The 15,522-nt window shown below is 43.2% G+C and overlaps 1 protein-coding gene across 1 annotated transcript in view; it reads left to right on the forward strand.

Annotated features, from left to right (window-relative positions):
• LOC148048409 (A.superbus venom factor 1-like) overlaps positions 1-15,522 on the forward strand; it is a 65,957-nt gene that overhangs the window by 31,819 nt on the left and 18,616 nt on the right. The window contains exons 24-29 of the mRNA XM_087711002.1: positions 451-526; positions 5,310-5,472; positions 7,266-7,361; positions 8,034-8,184; positions 12,496-12,659; positions 15,026-15,181. Coding sequence (XP_087567128.1) covers positions 451-526; positions 5,310-5,472; positions 7,266-7,361; positions 8,034-8,184; positions 12,496-12,659; positions 15,026-15,181 — 806 coding nt within the window. The remainder of the gene's footprint in view (positions 1-450; positions 527-5,309; positions 5,473-7,265; positions 7,362-8,033; positions 8,185-12,495; positions 12,660-15,025; positions 15,182-15,522) is intronic.

The raw sequence follows: 15,522 nt of genomic DNA on the forward strand, positions 1-15,522 counted from the left end.
AGCTGAGGATATCATTTCTTTAGTCTGGAGGGGTGGTTGTGATCATAGTAACTGCAAGAAAAATTTAAATATGGACTCATGGAATTATCACAAATTTCTATAAAAGGAAAGACATTGTTTTCTATTTTTTTAGTGAGTTTAGAAGTATTGTTCTCCTATCAAATGCTTGCTTTTCAGGCATACAAGACAGCACTCTTCAGCTCCTATTGTTGTTGTTGTTGCTGTTGTTGTTGTTAAGGTTGCTTTCTTTCGGAATCTCATCTGAAGAGTGGGATGGTTTTACACTGAGACCAGAACACAAACCGAAACAAGCGTGCAAAGGAAAAGCACCTCCAAGGAGACTCTCAGCAAAGAAAGAAGAGTGCAAAACTGTCCTGGATGCTAGTCTAGATGTGATTTTGTATGGTTGGAGCTAAATTTCATAGCTCTTTCTATCTTGTCCCTTTTCAGGTTACACCCAGGAGCTGGCGTACAAGAAAGCAGACCATTCCTATGCAGCATTTGCAAGCCGTGCATCTAGTACTTGGTATGGACAAAAATATAGCCCTTACTTTAAGATCATGGAAAGGCTTTCCTCTAACTTCCTCTATAAATGTTCATATATTTTCATTTTCTAACTTCTGCTTCAGCATCTGATTCTCTTCTCTTTGTATTTTTTTATTTGTTTGCTTTCTTCATTCCTTTCTACTTACCTTCTAGAAGCTCCTTCCCTGGCTGTGCTTCAAACCTTGACAAACTCCTCTCTCTTCTGATAATGGCTTACCCATATAACACGTCTTCCTCTTTTTCCTCTTGATTTCTCATGTCTAGCTTTTAGTATCAATCAGTTCTATTTTTCCCCTTAAGATAAGAATAGAAATTTGCTCCTGCTGCAATAGGATAGGATAGGATAGATCTGGAAGGGACCTTAGAGATCTTCTAGTCCAGCCCCCTGCTCAAGCAGGAGACCCCATATTATTTCAGACAAGTGATTGTCCAGTCTCTTCTTAAAAACTTCCAGTGATTAAGCCCCTACAGCTTCTGAAGGCAACTTCTGTTCCACTGGTTAATTGTTCTCACTGTCAGGAAATTTCTCCTTAATTCCAAGTTGCTTCTCTCCTTGATTGGTTTCCATCCATTGTTTCTTGTCCTGCCCTCTGGTGCTTTGGAAAAGGACCCCCTCCTCTTTGTGACAGTCTCTCAAATACTGGAATAACTGCTATCATGTCCCCCCATGTTTCTCTAAACTAGCCAAATCCAAATCCTGCAAACGTTATTCATATGCTTTAGCCTCCAGATCTTTAATCGTCTTAGTTGCTCTTCTTTGCACTTTTTCTCAACATCTTTTTTGTAATAAAAATTTTTTTTAATTTAAAACAAACATAACATCCTTCTTTACATGCTGTAGAAAGTGTATCAGTTGGTTACAAAAAGACTTTCGTGCATCTCTTCCTCAGTCAACAAACATAATTCATATTAACTCAAGCATTTTAACTCAGATATTTATACATGTCACCATCATCATATCTTCATTTTCATTTGACTATAATTGTTTAGCAATAGCAATAGCAATAGCAGTTAGACTTATATACTGCTTCATAGGGCTTTCAGCCCTCTCTAAGCGGTTTACAGAGTCAGCATATCGCCCCCAACAACAATCCGGGTCCTCATTTTACCCACCTCGGAAGGATGGAAGGCTGAGTCAACCCTGAGCTGGTGAGATTTGAACAGCCGAACTGCAGAACTGCAGTCAGCTGAAGTAGTGCTGCATTTAACCACTGTGCCACCTCGGCTCTTATAAGCGTCCTTCATCATAAAATATACCAAAATTTAATACATAACCACATACTGGCCTTTCAATTATTATTTCTAAAACCCCCCATTAACACTAAATCCTCATGTCCTATTCTAGCTAAATATCCATAATATTTAATAACAAAGTTTTCTAATCTTCCTTTCCAAATCACTGTTTAAAATTTACACCCAGTTTCCTTATGTTATACCCATATCTATATATACATTGTTATTCTTATCCCTCCTTTATTTGACTATATCCTGTATCATAACATTTTTCCCCTAATAATCAAAACTTTAACTGTATCTAACTTGGTTCTTTTTTTTCTTTTTTCTTTATTAACTTTTATGTATAATCCAAAGGGATTTCTAATCTTCCTTACATGGGTACCATTCAATATTCGTATCCAATTATACTCATCATAACACTACACATTGTATACATTAATAACATTATCAATTATTTATTTAAACTATATCTATTGTCAATAAATTTCACTAGGTTTAGCTAGTTTTAAATTATATTCTTCCATCTATCAACCTGTATCTTTCCAATAGCAAAACTGTCTCATATCTTCTGCCATTTGTGGTGCCAGTCCTCTAATCATCTCCCTTGATGAACTTTGTATGGACTCCTCATTGCTTATAATATCTCTCATGTAATCTTGATGCCCTTCTTCTGTTTCCTTAACCAGCTTATCTTTGATTGTCAGTAGTGTTATCAATGCTATTGCTAATAAAATTTCTCTCTTTAAATCCATAGATTCTTTGGGTTTTTTCTTCTTCTGTATCTTGCCCTCTGGGATAAATTTCCCCTCCATTTAATCCCTCTTTCAGGATTCCACTCTTTCCATTTTCAGAGACAAACCAATCACCATAAGTATCAGCAAATTTAATCTCTTTATATTCATTTTCCACTTCGATTTTTTGAGTTTTAACCACCACGTTTTGCATTTGATAAACATCCTCAACTTCTTCATCATATTTTGCTGTTATATGCTCTAAGTCTTCCAGCTTCTTCTCTATTCTCTCATATGTATTTCATAATTTCTGTATTTCTGAAAATATCTTTTGCAAGCTTAAGATTTTTGTTTCCTTTTGAAATTGTGCCATTTTCTCCAGCTAACAAACACAGCTGCTCTAGCTTGGAAGGTTAATAAAATTAAACATAGATTCACAAAAATACTTTGTTTTCACTTTTCTCTGGTTAAAGATATACTTCAAAGGGACATCTGCATGCTTCCCTTCTTATCACTCTCTATAACCAAGCAGTGAGACCTTGTAGTGCCAAGCCAAAACAATCAGTGAAGAAAAAAAATGTTTCATTTCCAATTCACAAACTCCAATACACAAACCTTCCAGCCTCCGAGTAGCAATGCTATTGTTGCAAATTTCCTTATTTCTTTTGTATCTTTTTTGTATTTCAAGTTAGAAAAAAGAGTCCAATTTTTAAATGGGTTAGAAAAACACCCACAGTAATGAAAGAGGAAAATTTTAGACCATAGGTTACAGAGAATAATAAAAGAAAAAATAGAAGAAGAAAACTTAATCCATTCATTTTAAAAGGCTTGCATAAATTCCATCCATGAAGATAGCATTTAACAAGTAAGATAACCACTGTCCAAAACCATTCCAAATTTAATTCCGCTGCTTGCTTCTTCTGTTCTCCAATTTAAATTAATTTTAAGTTTTTTATAGGCAGTCTCTTTTTAAAACAGTAAAAGTTCCTCACCAGCTGGAAACACTTTCTCTTTCCGTATCCTTCCATTTTGGAGCCACCCCGACTTCATCATCCTTGGCTGGATTTTTTGTCGCCGGCTTGAAGAACTTCTCTTGCATCAATCAGGGATTTTGCGATGTCCCTGAGATCAGCAAGACGTATTCTTCCTGTTCACCGTCTCTTCGGGACGGTTTAGGTCCGATTGGACCACCCAGTGGCAAAAGTATTGGCTGCGGTCTCGGAGTATTGAGACCGCATGTCCGTATCATTGTGACGTTGACTCCTCCTCTCCAAAGTCTCAACATCTTTTTTTATAGCGTGGTGATCAAAACTGGATGCAGCATTCTACGAGTAGTTCAAATAAGGTTTTCTAAAGTTGTACAATACTTCACATGATTTTGCTTCTATGCCCCTGTTTATACAACCTAGGATGGTATTAGCTATTTTGGCAGTGGCTGCACACTGTTGAGTCACACTTAAGTAATTGTTCACTAGGACTCCGAGGTCCATCTCACAGTTATTGTTTCACCTAATCTATACTTATATTTTTGGTTTTTTTCTGCCTAAATGTAAAACTTCTATCTCACAGTTATTGTTTCACCTAATCTATACTTATATTTTTGGTTTTTTTCTGCCTAAATGTAAAACTTCTATTTTCTCCACATTAAAATTCATTTTGTTGAAAAAGGGCCCTTTGTTCATGGCTGTCAAGGTCTTGTTGGATCCTGAGCTTGTCTTGGCGATTCCTGCCAACTTAGTGTTATCTGCAAATTTCATGTTCCCTTTCTATTCCCTCATCTAAGTCATTTATGAAGATGTTGAAGAGTAGTGGGCCAGGAAGCCAAAGTTCTCTTGACAACACCAACCTTTTATCTAGTGGTTTTTTTCTAGAATTCTTTTTTTCCTTAATGAGTGCTGACCTTCTGTTGGGAGTACTGATGAGGACACCACTTGTGCCCCTAACTCCTTAACTTTTTTGCCTAGTTGCTCATAAACTCTCAATATTGTACTCAGGTTCTTTGTTGGAACACTGATTCCTTGGGATTGAGTTGTTATTGTTATTATCAGATTTTTATCGCACCTTTTTTCCCATTGGTTAGCTCAAGGCAATGAGCATACTTAATATCCCTGCTTTCTATTCCCCACAACAGCAACCCTGTGAGGTGAATTGGGTGAAAGAAGGTGATTGGCCCAAAGTCACCCAGCTGGTTTTCATGCCTAAAAGGGCCTAAAATGCACAATTTCCTGCTTTCTAGGCCAGCACCTTCAGTATTACTCCAACGTGGCTCTCTGAATAGATAGTTATACTATTTCATTGGGGAGCTACCCTCTGAAAGTACTCAGTTCCACTTATATTATTAGCCGATATAAAGCAAATGCTAAGAATGCATCTTTGATAGTCACGAGAACTGAAATAAGGAATTCTCATTCTCTTAACTCTCATTCTGCATTTCTTCCAAAACTCTAGTTCCTATGTACTGTTGTGCTATAACAATATTATAATTTCTGTTACACTGACTCGGATGCACTATTTCTCTTGATATGGCTTTGATTTGGTTGTTGGGCTTTTTTTCCTTCCTAGGTTGAAGGAGAGTTTAGGGTGACTGATTTTAATTTTGATTGTTTCCCATCATAGGAACAATATTGCCCTAGAGGCATACACAACTTCTATGGTTGTTGTGCCATAATGTAATATTGTGGTGACTCCTAGCTAGCAGCAACCTAGTCATATTTGGCTTACAAAATCAAGCAAGTAGCTATTGGCACTTGTATTAAGATCTTCAAATGATTGATTAATGCATTACATTCTTTACAGGCTAACAGGATATGTTGTAAAAGTCTTTTCCTTGGCTGCCAAAATTGCAAAAGACATTAACCATGAAATCATTTGTGGAGGTGTGAGGTGGCTGATTCGGAACAGGCAACAACCAGATGGAGTGTTCAAAGAAAATGCCCCTGTAATCCATGAAGAAATGCAGGTATGGCCCCCTCCCTCCCTCCCTCCCTCCCTCCCTGTTTGGCCCCCTGTACTTCATTCAACAATGCAGGTATGGTTTCATTCCTTCCTTTTTTTCTTCCTTCCTTTTCTTCCTTCCTTCCAATAAATACAGGGATTTTTGAGTTCTTAACTGAAAAAGACCCAAACTCAAGTATTAGAGAAAAGTTTGTACTAGTTCATTCCTAGTTTCTACTCTAATGACATTGGTTATTAGAATTCAGATAGGACACGAGGATAGCAATAGCACTTAGACTTATATGCCGCTTCACAGTGCTTTACAGCCCTCTTTAAACGGTTTACAGAGCCAGCATATTGCCCCAACAATCTGGGTCCTCATTTTGCCAACTCAGAAGGATGGAAAGCTGAGTCAACCTTGAGCCGATGCGAATCAAATGTCAGCTCTGGAGGCCATTTTTTCCTTGGGATCTGCAGGGCTGCCACACGTGGAGCTGTGGAAATCTTGGAGGGGGATTTCTGGGAATGGTAGAGATATCTAGTCATAGCAACATTATTTTCTCTGGGAGTCAAGGACATTTCAACCTGCACTTGAGTGGTGTGACTGGGAGGCACCTCCAGTTGGGACAGTGGATTGATTGGAACATGTGATGGACAGGTGGGTGTAGGGGAAGGGTCTTTGATATTATTTTGAGTGGGGAAAACCCCAAAGCTTTCAGATTCGGGTTTTCCCAGACGTGCCAATATGACATCTTTAATAAAGTGGAACATTGAGGAACCTCAAGCCTCGGAGCCTTCTTTCGTTGGGGGTGTTACTTGGCACGCTGACATCGAACAGCCTAACTGCAGTACTGCATTCAAGCAACTGTGGCACCACAGCTCTACCATTACCAAAGATAGCCTTGGTAAGATTTGGCTTAATGTGGGAATAGATCTCATGGAGGAATTTGAAGATGAAACCTGCTTCAAAGACAAAAGAAAACTAGAACGGAGAAAAAAACAACATTGAAAAAATATCAGATGAGGCTCTACAGAAGAAATTTAGAAGCAAATCCAAACAGCCTCCACGCCCTGGTACAAGATGGCTCACTCGACATTTCCTGAGCACATGTCTTCATGCCTTCACTTGTAACATAGTTTCTCCATAATTGTGACAACATTGATCTTGGTAATATTCTATTTCAGGATGCTGCCCACAGGCAATATGGGGCATGTTGATATGGACTGCGTAGGTGGCCTGAAATGAGTGCTCTGTGTGGCTTGGATTATGTTCTTTTTATGCGGGATCATCAATTCAGTCTGGTCCTTGACCTCTTCCCCTGCCCTCCACTCCTCTTTTACAAGAAGCTGGAACTCTGATATCTACAAAACATTATTTGTCTTTTTAAAAAAAAATTGTGTCAACTAGTCAGATTCAGAGTATGAAGCCTTGAAATTATCCAGGCTAAGCCTGGCTTAAAGTAAATAATTAAAAGTTTCATTAAAATGACTCATTTCTTATTCTTCTACAGAATGACAGAATATTCATTCCCTAGAATTTGCTGTCCCTTGTTCTTCCCCATATAACATTGTTAGGGTAGTTTAGAGCTACAACATGGCTACACAAAGTTGAATGATTTCCTCAAACTTCAGCTCTTCAACAATACTGCATCTTGAATGGACAAACCTGGATGGCCACTAGATAGAAGCCAAGAGATATAAAAGCATTAACTCTGCTGCTCCCCTGTGTATCCCCTATGTATAAACGCAGAGTAGCATTTATTTATTAGCATAACTTTTGCCTTTTTGTCCCCCACCCACCGCTCTGTTTTCTTCTAGGGAGGAATCCAAGGTGCTGAACCAGAAGTATCTTTAACAGCTTTCATTCTGATTGCGTTGTTGGAATCCAGAGAAATCTGCAATGAACATATCAGTGTACGTGATGTTGTGATTGGAAGTGGTATGAGAGGGCAAAATATGATCACATCCCTTAGGGGGTTTTCGATCATGGTCTTCCATTTTCACAACTTCTCTGACCTAGTATCAGAAGCCTTCAGGCTCTCCAGCATTCCTCAAATTGAAATGGTTTCTGCAACTGGATCGGGCCGTACTGCAGCTTTTACAGTAGAACCCTATTTAAGACATTCCTAAAGAATTTATGTTCAACATCTCTTCCTGCCTAAAGACCTTAAAATAACACACCCGATGGCTAAATCTGCATTATTAGCATGTAAAACATATAAGCAGGAAGTGGCAGCACATATTTATTTTATTTCTTTATTATTTATTGAACAAATTTATATGGCTGTCCAACTCAGAAGTAGTTGGCCCTGGCAAGCTTACGAGATTTAAAAATCTACCACATTAAAAAATGCATAACTGATCTGCTCCCCTCACTCCCATGGCCGCAGCAGCATAATCAAATCAACCATTTGATCAGTTCCATCTCCATTTGAGCTTCCCAGGCCCAATGACAAAATCATGTTTTAGCGCCTTTCAGAAAAGCAACTGAGTGGGGCCCATCATATCTCAGGGAAATGGTATTACATAGGGATGCCTATGACATTCCTAATGGATCTCTTCTCTTCCCTCTCCCCTCACTTCCAGAATCTAGAGAGCAGCATCAACAAAGCTACAGATTATTTACTCAAAAAGTACGAGCAATTGCAAAGGCCTTACACTACGGCCCTCACAGCCTATGCTTTGGCTGCTGCAGAACGACTCAAGGATGACAGGGTACTCATGGCAGCATCAACAGGTATATATATTGTTTTGTTTTAAGAAGAAATCAGAGGGAAACCAGGTGGTTGGGTTTTGAAAACATTCCACTAAGAAGAAGAATGAAGTAATCCTTAGGGTGACCAGACGTCCCGCATTTGGCGGGACAGGCATGCCTTCTCATAATTTTTCCTGCGTCCCGGGCCATTCCCAAAAGATCTCGCTTAATTTTGGTGCCTTCTTCGACTCGCTTCCCCGCCCATCCGTTGCCGCTCGCATGGGTGGGGTAGTGTAGCGAGTGAGTGGGCGGATGAGCGGGGGAGTGAGCTCGCCTTTCCAGCTCCACTTCTAGACAAGCTGTGGGAAAGCCTCCGCGAAAAGAGCCAACTGGGGCCGCCGCTTCTTCTCCGAACTCAGAGTAAGTGATGGGTGGGGCGAGTGAGCGGGCGGATGGTGGTGGGATCGCCGCCCGCTGCACTGCAGCTGACTCACCCTGGGCCGGGCGGACTGGGAGGCTTTGGGCGTCCGGGCGGGAAGAGCGCGGAGGAAGGCAGAGCAGCGCTCGACGCGACTCTGCTACTTCTGCTGGAGGAGCCCCTAGTCAGGGAAGGCGGGTGGTGGGGCGGAGCAAGGGAGCGCAAGCGGCGGATCCTGGGCTCATATGCAGACGGAGCTCTCCAGGCACAGGAGCGCTGGAAAAGTGCTCCGCTCATGCACCCACCGGGACGAAGCACGCTCGCTCGCTCGTTCCAGCCCTGCCTGCCAACACGCTAAAGTGCCGGCATGACTTTGAAGGGCTGGCTTGCTGCTTGCCTTCCACATCGGCTCGCGCAGAAGGCAATCCAGCCCTTCAAAGTCATGCCGGCAGTTTAGAACTCGGCCCCCATTCAGTGAAACATCTTTCGCTGAATGGCGGCCGAGGGGCACGCTAAAATGCCGGCATGACTTTGAAGGGCTCCTCCCTTCCTGAGTTGATAGTAGTCATGGAAACGCTTTACACCTTGACATCCAGCTCCCCTCACTTCCTGAAAGTGACCTGTGTAAAACAAAGCAATTTGAGTACAGGTGTATAACTTAGGGATGCGTTCCTCCCCCAGGCCTGCTTGGATTTTCTGCATGGAATTTTGCTATAAGGCGATCAGCCTAGATATTTCTAATTTTCACCCAAGATGCCTCTGATAAGAGGTAGCCCTTCCACTTGATTACGTATTGGAGTTGTGTCCTGTGCCACCTTGAATCAAGGATTCGTTGAACTTCATAATAGGTTTGTCCCCCTATGTCCCGGGGTAGGGATCTCAGAGTGGATCCAATCACGGCTTTTAAGAGACTACTATGAAATGCTGGGTGTATCTTCCCTAACAATTGAGGCAGTTTCAATTGCACTGTTGATGATCTTTACTATGGGGAATGGTCCCATAAACTTTGGCCCCAGTTTCTTGCTAGGCAATTTTAATCTCACATATTTTGTGGAGAGGTAAATCTTCTCTCCCACTCGGAATGGCTGTTGCGGAGTCCGGTGTTTATCTGCCTGTTTCTTATAGGTTCGTGCCGCTTTAGCCAGTGCTTTTTTGACATTTTTCCAGGTTGCTTTCAGCATCGACATCCAATCAGTCAAACTGACTGGGGGGTAGGGGGAATCCCTTGGATACTCAAGCATTGGGATAAAATCCATGCTGCTTATTACTTTGAACGGCGGGAGTTCTGTGCTACTGTGAACAGCATTATTGTACGCAACCTCAGCAAAAGATAAAAGGTCTGCCCTAGCAGTTTGGTTTTGAGTCTCGTGGTTAGGTCGTTTGTGGGTTGGTCTTGCCGGTCATGGTGTTGCCACCTGGTGGTCACCTGAGCAGCGGTTTGAGTAGAGGGAAATATAGCATCCACTATGTGCTCCCGTTCACATTTGTACTGAGGCATGCGGAAGAGGGTGTCAGCTAGAAAGTTCCTCCCCCCTGGAATGTGCTTTAAAACAAAATCAAAACATTTGAAGTATTGAGCCCATCGGACTTGTTTTATGTGGGGTCCTAAGCGCCTCCAGATTTTTGTGGTTGGTCCGGACTTTGACCAGTTTCTGGCCCCCTTCCAAAAGGTCAGCAGTGCCCATCTCACTGCGAAAGCCTCCTTTTCCCACGCAGCCCATCCTCTCTCTGTGTCTGTGAGCTTGCGGGAGGTGTAGGTGCAGGGTTGTAAGTTTCCTTAGTTGTTTCTTTGGAGTAGCACCGCTCCCACTGCCATGTTGCTGGCATCTGCCTGGATCATGAAGGGTTGCTTGGGGTCAGGATGCTTCAGCATTGGCTCCTTTGCAAAAATTTCTTTTAGTGTTTCTAATGCCTCTTGGCAGGTTAGGTCCCACTGTAGGGGTTATCCCCAATGAGGTTTCATTCCTGGGCTCCCTGTCTTCAAAAGATCTGTTAGGGGTTTGGCAATTTTCACAAAGGAGGGGATGAATTGCCTGTAGAGGTTTGCGAACCCTAGGTAGCTTTGTAGCTGTCTGCGGGTGCGAGGGGGTTGCCAGCCTAAGACAGCTTGTACTTTGGCTGGGTCCATCTCTATTCCCTCATTTGACATTCGGTAACCCAGGTAGTCTAACCGTGCATGGTGGAATTTGCATTTTGATACCTTGACGTACAGGTTGGCTGCGAGAAGTTTTACCAATAATTGGCGGACCAGGGGTATGTGGTCGTTCATGGTCTCAGTGTAGATAAGGATGTCACCAGGTCAAGGAGGACCCCTGGTAGAGGTGCTCATGCAATACTTCATTTATTCATTTATTAACTGCATGAATACATCTGGGGCCCCCTGCAGTCCAAAAGGCATCAGTTTGAATTGAAAACTCCCTAGGGGGCAGTTGAACACTGTTTTCCACTCATCTCCTTCTCTGATACCTACTCGGTAGGTAGTAAGGTCTAGTTTGGTGAAGACTTTTACCTTGGCCAGATGAGATAGCATGTCCTTCATGAGGGGGAGGGAAATATAGGTTGTGGATGCACACCCCATTTATCCCTCAAAAGTCCACACACAATCTCATAGTTCCATCTTTTTTCTCCTTGAAGAGGACTGGTGCCGCGATCCATGGCTTGGCTGGCTCAATGAACCCCCTTGCTAGGTTTTTGTCTATATATTTGTGCATCTCTTGCATTTCCAGGGGCGTCATGGTATACAGTTTGGGCTTGGGTAGTTTTGCCCCGGGGATGATTTTGATGGCACAGTCTGTTTCACAGTGAGGAGGCAGAACATCGCACTCGACTTCACTGAATACCTCTATGAGGTCCTGATATTCCATCGGAATCAGTTTGGCCTCTGGGGTTTTGTTGGATGTGGTTGCCAGTTGTTCTTGTGGGCTCTTTTGGTGGGGTTCCTATGCGGGTGGTGTTTGTGCTAGCTGGTGTGGGAGGGGTTGGGGGCCCCTTGATATCTTAAGTCTGTGGGAACCCCCTTTCCACCAGATGGTCGGTCCCCACTTGTCTAGCCAGGAAAGTCCCATTATGACTATGTCTGTCATTTTGGGGGCTATTATGAATCGAATTACTTCCCAGTGATCTGCTAGATCTAGCCTCAATGGTTCAGTCAGGTGGGTGGCATAGACTCCTCCCATTAGGGACCCATCGATTACACACTCCAGGGATTCCATCTGGGGCTTTGGAAGCCTGGCTTGTGCCCAGTCCTACCTCCAGTCCACCCTTGCCAGCTTTTTTGAGACCCTTCCCTGTATCTGGGGACTAGGGGACTAGGGAACTCTACTTCAGCTGCCTTAGGGACTAATTTCCACCAGTACTCCTTTCTTGCTTCTGCTGCTGGGAAAGCATCACTGCTTGGCATTGCCACATACCTCCTGTTGCCTGATTTTCCCTCCAAGTAACCCAAATATGGGGGGAGTGCTCGGAGAGCCTGGGATTCAGGAAACCTGGAAATCTTGATAGATTTTTCAAAGTAAGTTTTGGCTCAGTCGGTTTTGGACACGCTTTACACGTTGACAGGCAGATCCTCCAAATAACTTGGCTGTATGCCATGTATGTTTTAAAGGTGATAATCATCACCTTGTATTGCATACAGAAAGAAAATGGACCCAGTGTAATTCCCATGGCAAAACAATATGATACCGGCAAAGCACCTGAAACTGCAACACCACTGAATTCTGGAGCAGTTGTAACTTCTGAGTGACCTTCAAAGATAGAGCACATTGAAGTAGTCCAGCTGGGAAGTGACCTAGGCAGGAGTGACCATGAGCAAGGCCTCCCAATCCAGGAATGGCCACTATTGCTGCAGAAGATGGATCGATGCAAAGTCACCTTCAAGGTAAGTAACCGATATTTCCATCTGTTTGGCTTAATTCTGTTTCTGTGCTGTTTTTTAGAAAGGAATCGTTGGGAAGTAGCTAAAGCTCACACCCACAGCATTGAAGCCACTTCCTATGCCTTGTTGGCCCTGCTGAAAATGAAGAAAATTGAGGAGGCCGGTCCTGTAGTCAGATGGCTGATAGATCAGAAATTTTATGGGGGAACATATGGACAAACCCAAGTGAGCCTTTCTTTCTTTTCACATTGTGTGTATTGTCTGAATTACAATCTTTTGAGCTCTATTCTACCTTAGGCTTCTTAAAACAAAACAAAAGTCTGAATTGTTCCATGTTTCACCTGAAGAAGAGAAGGTAAGGTCGGGACATGATAGCAGACGTCTAATATTTGAAGTGCTATCATGGGGAAGAGGTTGTGGATTTATTCTCCATAGTGCCTAAGGAAAACCGTCCGGTTGGCATGTAGAGCAAAAGAAACTCCAGGGACATTTTTCATTTTACCAAGAGCATAACTATGTCATACACCGGGCAGCTTGCTACATACGCCTCTATGTCCTTCTTTATTTTTGGCCATCAAAATTGCCATAAAACTGGATGGAGAGTCTTCACAAATGCGAAAGTAGTTCTGCTGTAGAATTAGAGTGCTTCGGCTAGCTGGGATGTAGACTTTGCTCCATTTCCATTCCAGCCTCTCTCTTAATGCCAACTGGTCTCTGTGATGCTGGAACCAGTCTTCAGACTCCCTTAGGGTTGTGCCAGGTCTGTGGCTGAGTATTGAGAGGTTGCTCTCTGCTGTCTCGTAACTGTGGGCGCCGCAAACTGGTTGGATGGGATGATGGAGTTGACAACTTCCTCTCGGGCACTATTGTACTGTGGCATATGGGAGAGACCGCCCACCCCAAAATTATCTCCTCCTCCCCCCACCCCTGGTAGGCATCAGTGGATGGAGTTGAAACGATTGAAATACTGAACCTACCGGACCTGCTTAGGAAATAGCTTCCATGGGGTCTTTAATGCTTTTATGTTCTTGTGGTCTCTCCTCATTTTGAAGGGGATTTTACTGCCCTCCAAGAACTGCCTCCAGCTTAGGAGAGCCCACTGGACTTTGTAGGCTTCCTTCTCCCAGATGTCCCAGCGCCTCTTGGTCTCAGAAAGTTTATAAGATGTGTAGGTGCAACTCTCCCTTGGCATTTTTCTGGAGGAGGACCAGAAAATCACTGGCACCTACCTGTATCACAAATGGTTCATCTGGGTCAGAGTGTTTCAGAACCGGCTCTGCAACAAAGAGGCACTTTAACTTCTTGAATGTGGCTTGGCCTTTGAGCAATCAATGCAGAGGCTTCCCAGGCTTGGGTCTCAGGCCTTTCCCTGTCCTACGCAAGTTAGTGATTGCCAAGGCTATGAGGGTAAACATGGGGATGAATTGGCGATAGAAATTTGCCAAACCGAGAAAGCTCTGCAGCTGCCTCCTGGTTCGAGGGACCTCCCATTCCAGTATTGCCTTCACTTGCCAGGGTCCCTCTCCGCTCCCTCCTTTGAAATTCAATACCCCAAGTAGTCTAAGCTGGTTTTATGGAAGTTGCATTTGGATAGCTTTGCGTAGAGCTGGCCAGCTGACCAGCTTCATGTACTCCTCTGGGGTCTTGGTGTAAGTTAATGTATCATCCAGGTACACCAACTCCTTTCTACAGGTGCTGATGCAGACCGTCATTGATTAACATGGCCAGCACTCCCTGCAGGCCCAATAACATCAGGGCACCGGGACCTCTACCCGAGCTGTCATGGAGCGATGGTGCACTTACCATCAGGTTGCTGTTGATCTCATGGAAGACGGGATCCTTTTTGACAGGGGTTGGAGATTGAGGGGAGAACTCTACAACCTGCTGTCCCCCCACATCTTTTGGGGCTGGCTCAGGGGCAGGGGAGTGGATGCCAGTCTTGGCGCAAGGCACTCTTCTGCCCACCACCTTCTTTTCTTCCTCTGTGGGTCAGTTGTTTCTCGGGATTCCATGAGGTTGTAGGAGAAAGAATAGCTTTTGAAAGGAGTTTTTACCTGAGGATTATCTAGGGTTTATGTTCTTCATCCATGCTGAAATTAAGGGAATCAAGGGAAAACTCATCCATAGACTTCCTATTGTCCTAGATCAGGGCTGTCAAATTCCTGGCCTGTGGGCCGGATGCATCATGTGCTGGCCATGCCCACACATGGTTTAGTGAAGGGGGGGGAATCCTGACATGTCACATGACACCACTGTGACGATATGAATTTGACACTCCTACCCTAGATCATTTAGTTCTACAGATAAAAGGCTCTTTAAAGATCTATGTATGTGTATATAAGTCAACTCTCCTCTGTTTGTTTACTCGTTCAGTTTGTAGTCCAACTTCTCATTTATGATCAAATGGTCTAACAGACAATTGTAAAAATTAGAAAGATAGTTTGGGTATTGATTGCAGCAAGCCCCATCACCATGTTCTTCCCTATGTGTCAAACATTTATTTCTCTGGTAAAATACATCACTGGATTTTCAGTTCCTTTGTGAGACACTCCAAGACAAACAACCTTATTTTTTTCTTTCTCCCATTCCAGGCAACAGTTATGGCGTTTCAAGCTCTTGCTGAATATGAGATTCAGAGGCCTACCGAGGACTTGAATTTAGATATTGTTATTAGGCTGCCAGGACGAGAACTACCTCTAAACTACAAAATTAATGCTACCAATGTTCTTCGAGCCCAGACGACAGAGGTACAGTATTTCAGCAAGTGTATATATTACTCCTTTCATTGGAAATAATTACTTTGGTGTTTTAGGTTCAAATGCATCTTTTTTCAAGAACTCAGAAAAACTATACAGAATTCAGTGAAACAAGAAAGAAGACCTAAATCAGTTCTGCCTTTTGGAATTGTGGTGGTTGGAAATTAGCCCATGTTCAAGCATCAGATCAGAGGAGACTGGCTTAAGACTACTACAGTGGTGGGTTCCTACCGGTTCGAACTGGACCGGTTCAGCCAAACCGGTAGTAGCTTGGCAGCCTGGGTCACGGGAACCAGCAGCGACTCAGGTGTGCCACTCCCCCAGTGGTGGGT

The sequence above is a fragment of the Thamnophis sirtalis genome, unplaced genomic scaffold (genome assembly GCF_051295495.1).
Source record: "Thamnophis sirtalis isolate CommonGarterSnake01/CBP01778 unplaced genomic scaffold, rThaSir2_p1.2 scaffold_3, whole genome shotgun sequence".
Classification (NCBI taxonomy): Eukaryota; Metazoa; Chordata; class Lepidosauria; order Squamata; family Natricidae; genus Thamnophis; species Thamnophis sirtalis.